The sequence below is a fragment of the Sinocyclocheilus rhinocerous genome, unplaced genomic scaffold (assembly GCF_001515625.1).
Source record: "Sinocyclocheilus rhinocerous isolate Xijiao unplaced genomic scaffold, SAMN03320098_v1.1 scaffold1382, whole genome shotgun sequence".
Classification (NCBI taxonomy): Eukaryota; Metazoa; Chordata; class Actinopteri; order Cypriniformes; family Cyprinidae; genus Sinocyclocheilus; species Sinocyclocheilus rhinocerous.
The window spans coordinates 657886-660856 of record NW_015657958.1 but is presented as its reverse complement, the minus strand read 5'-3'; the positions used below and the strand labels follow the sequence as shown (position 1 = coordinate 660856).

At 32.9% G+C, this 2971-nt stretch overlaps 1 protein-coding gene across 3 annotated transcripts in view; it reads left to right on the top strand.

Moving 5' to 3' along the window:
- Positions 1-2971, top strand: part of slc8a4b (solute carrier family 8 member 4b) — a 68783-nt gene that overhangs the window by 55894 nt on the left and 9918 nt on the right. For all 3 annotated transcript variants that reach the window (XM_016529783.1, XM_016529782.1, XM_016529784.1), the window contains exon 6: positions 1793-1899. In XM_016529783.1, the coding sequence (XP_016385269.1) occupies positions 1793-1899 (107 nt within the window). The remainder of the gene's footprint in view (positions 1-1792; positions 1900-2971) is intronic.

The window sequence follows — 2971 nt, the reverse complement described above, 5'->3', positions numbered from 1 at the left end:
ATTGGCCCTCAGGGCAAGATTTTAAGGAACCCTGGTCTAGACTGTCCATACGGTGCGCACATATTTACGCCTAGTTAGTTTTTTTATAAATCCCGATATATGCGTGGAAAATTACTCTGATGTATAAATGTTGCGTACGCAAAAAATGGGAATGGAAATGTGCGTACGCAACATTTATACATCAAGAGTTTGAAAGCTAGAGGACAGAGAAAGGTAAAGAAAGGTAAAAAGAGCTCAACTGTATTTCCTCAGTCTTCGTAGGAGAAGTTTGAATCTCAGCTCATGAATAATCTAAGCTAAAGTTTGATCAGTCAAGCTGACATTGAATTAATGGATTGAGCAAAACATGAGGATAGGAAAAGTGTTGAAATTGCTCCATTGGGAAGGAAGATTAAATATAAGAGACACTTATGATCTGTAATACTTTCAAATTCAGAACGTTTGCTTCTGAGTTTGTGCAGTTGCGCTTATATGCTTGAATGTATGGAATAGAGCAGAAAATCCCACTGTCAACAGAAGATTTTTTCATCCTCTTTAAAAAATGTATTCACTCTCTTTGTCTCTGTCTTACTCTTTCTGTTCCTCACAGAGAAGAAGATGAGAGCTATTGATTAAGCCTGCTTTAATTTAATGTATCTGTCAGTTTTAATTGAACAAAGATGAATGAATGTGTAATGAAGTCAGTGGGTGGTGAAAGTGGGAACACTATAACACTGAGGTACGATAGCCATAATAATATTCATTTGTTCTTGACACAGGGGCTTTTAACCTCTTGCGTATCCATATATGCACACACATAAACAGTCTGTGAGTACTGTTGAGACTCTAAAAAGTATAAATATATCATATCTAAATAAATAATATATCGCTCTTCCACTCTGTAATTTTCTTTTCAGTCTGTCCCAGATTTGATATCCCCCTACAAAATACAACTGTGGTCCTGAGTGGACTACCTCTGCTTATTCTCTCATTTCACTATGAATATTGTAGTGTTTTTCATATCTTTTTTTCTTATTTTTCAAGACCTTATGTTTACAGCTCATTCAAGTTGCAAATGTTCTTTAATGTAGTGTGCACCAGGTAAATGGTTCACAACTGTTTACAAACATTTAATGAAGACATCATTTTTTAAAATCATATATATTCAGCGTTGCCAAGGCAGGAATCAATTACATTTTAAAATGTGTTAAACCAGAAAACAGTTATTTTGAATTATAGAAATATTTCATAATATTACCGTTTTACTGTATTTTTAACCACAGCGTGTCACATGTACCACAAAAAACTACTGGTATTATCATGGTACTGTATTTTTGTAAGTGATTTCTGTGCAGGATTGGCTGAACAGTTTCAGTGTGCTTGTTAAACTATTGTGCAGTTCTTATTATAGCTCAAAGTGGTTGTTTGAGGAGAACAATGCTGTAATATCTCTCTATGGGAGTAAGATGTTCTCACTTTGTTTATTAATTATGAAGCAATTATTCTGAATCCTGTACTTAAAGTTTCCACCCTCAGTGACATTTACATTGGCGAAACAAAACATCATTAATAATGCATGAAATTATGATGCATTTTGGGTGTGTGCTTGTTTACTTTATGTCAGTGTTATGCAAATCCTGGTGTGAATTACAGATGTGTACACACAAATTCATTAAACTGAAATTCTTGCTGTTTAGAGTCATAGTTTCACAGCGTGTGGGTGCATGTGTTAGAGTAATTAAAATAGAAATCATGTAAGTGTGTTTAAAAAATAGCACTGTGTCACCATGTCTCTATTTCCCTCTCTCTACAGGAAAACAATCGAGGTGAAGATTATAGATGATGAAGAGTATGAAAAGAACAAGACCTTCAGTATTGAGTTAGGAGAGCCAGTCCTACTAGAGATTGGACAGAAACATGGTAAATTTACATTTACATTTAGTCATTTAGCAGACGCTTTTATCCAAAGCGACTTACAAATGAGGACAATAGAAGCAATCAAAGTCCAAAAAAAGCAATAATATGTAAGTGCTGTGACAAGTCTCGGTTCGTCTAACACAGTAAACATAGCAAGTTTTTTCTTAATAATAAATAAAAAGACAACAAGTAGATAGAATAGAAAAAGAATAGGTAACGTTAGTGTTAGAGGGTCATTTTTTAAAATAAAAGTAAAACAAGTCAAAAGAATAGAAAAAGAATAGAGAATGCTAGTGTTAGAGGCTCTTTTTTAAAGACAACAAGTAGTTAGAATAGAAATAGAATAGAGAGTGCAAGTGTTAGAGGGTTAATTGTTTAAAAAAAAAAAACAAGTAGATGAAATAGAATTAGAAAAGAGAGTTCTAGAGTTAGAGGGTGAAATGAAGTGATTTTAAAGTGAATGAAGATGTTTTTAAACATCTGAATGTTATGCAGTATTCAGAGCTGAATTGAAATGCCTTTACAATTTCAATTCACTTTCTGAACTGGAATTTTTATGAGATCGCAAACGATGCAGAATTCAAATTTGAATTTTAATAGGATTAAAATGGAATGAAATTCAGAGAAATTCACATAATTTAGCTTGATAGATCCTTTAAATGCAGGGACTGCAGATGAAAACTAACGTGTGGCTAAATCTGGCACACTTACATGATGCTCATGTCAATTAATGTACATTTCCCACTTTTAAAATAAACAATAAAAAAAATAGTGTATATGTGACCCTGGAGCACAAAACCAGTCATAAGTAGCACGGGTATATTTGTAGCAATAGCCAAAAATACACTGTATGGGTCAAAATTATCGATTTTTCTTTTATGCCAAAATCATTAGGATATTAAGTAAAGATCTTGTTCCATGAAGATATTTTGTAGATTTCCTACCTTAAATATATCAAAACTTAATTGATGATTAGTAATATGCATTGCTAAAAACTTCATTTGGACAACTTTAAAGGCGATTTTCTCAATATTTAGATTGTTTTGCACCCTCAGATTCCAGATTTTCAAATAGT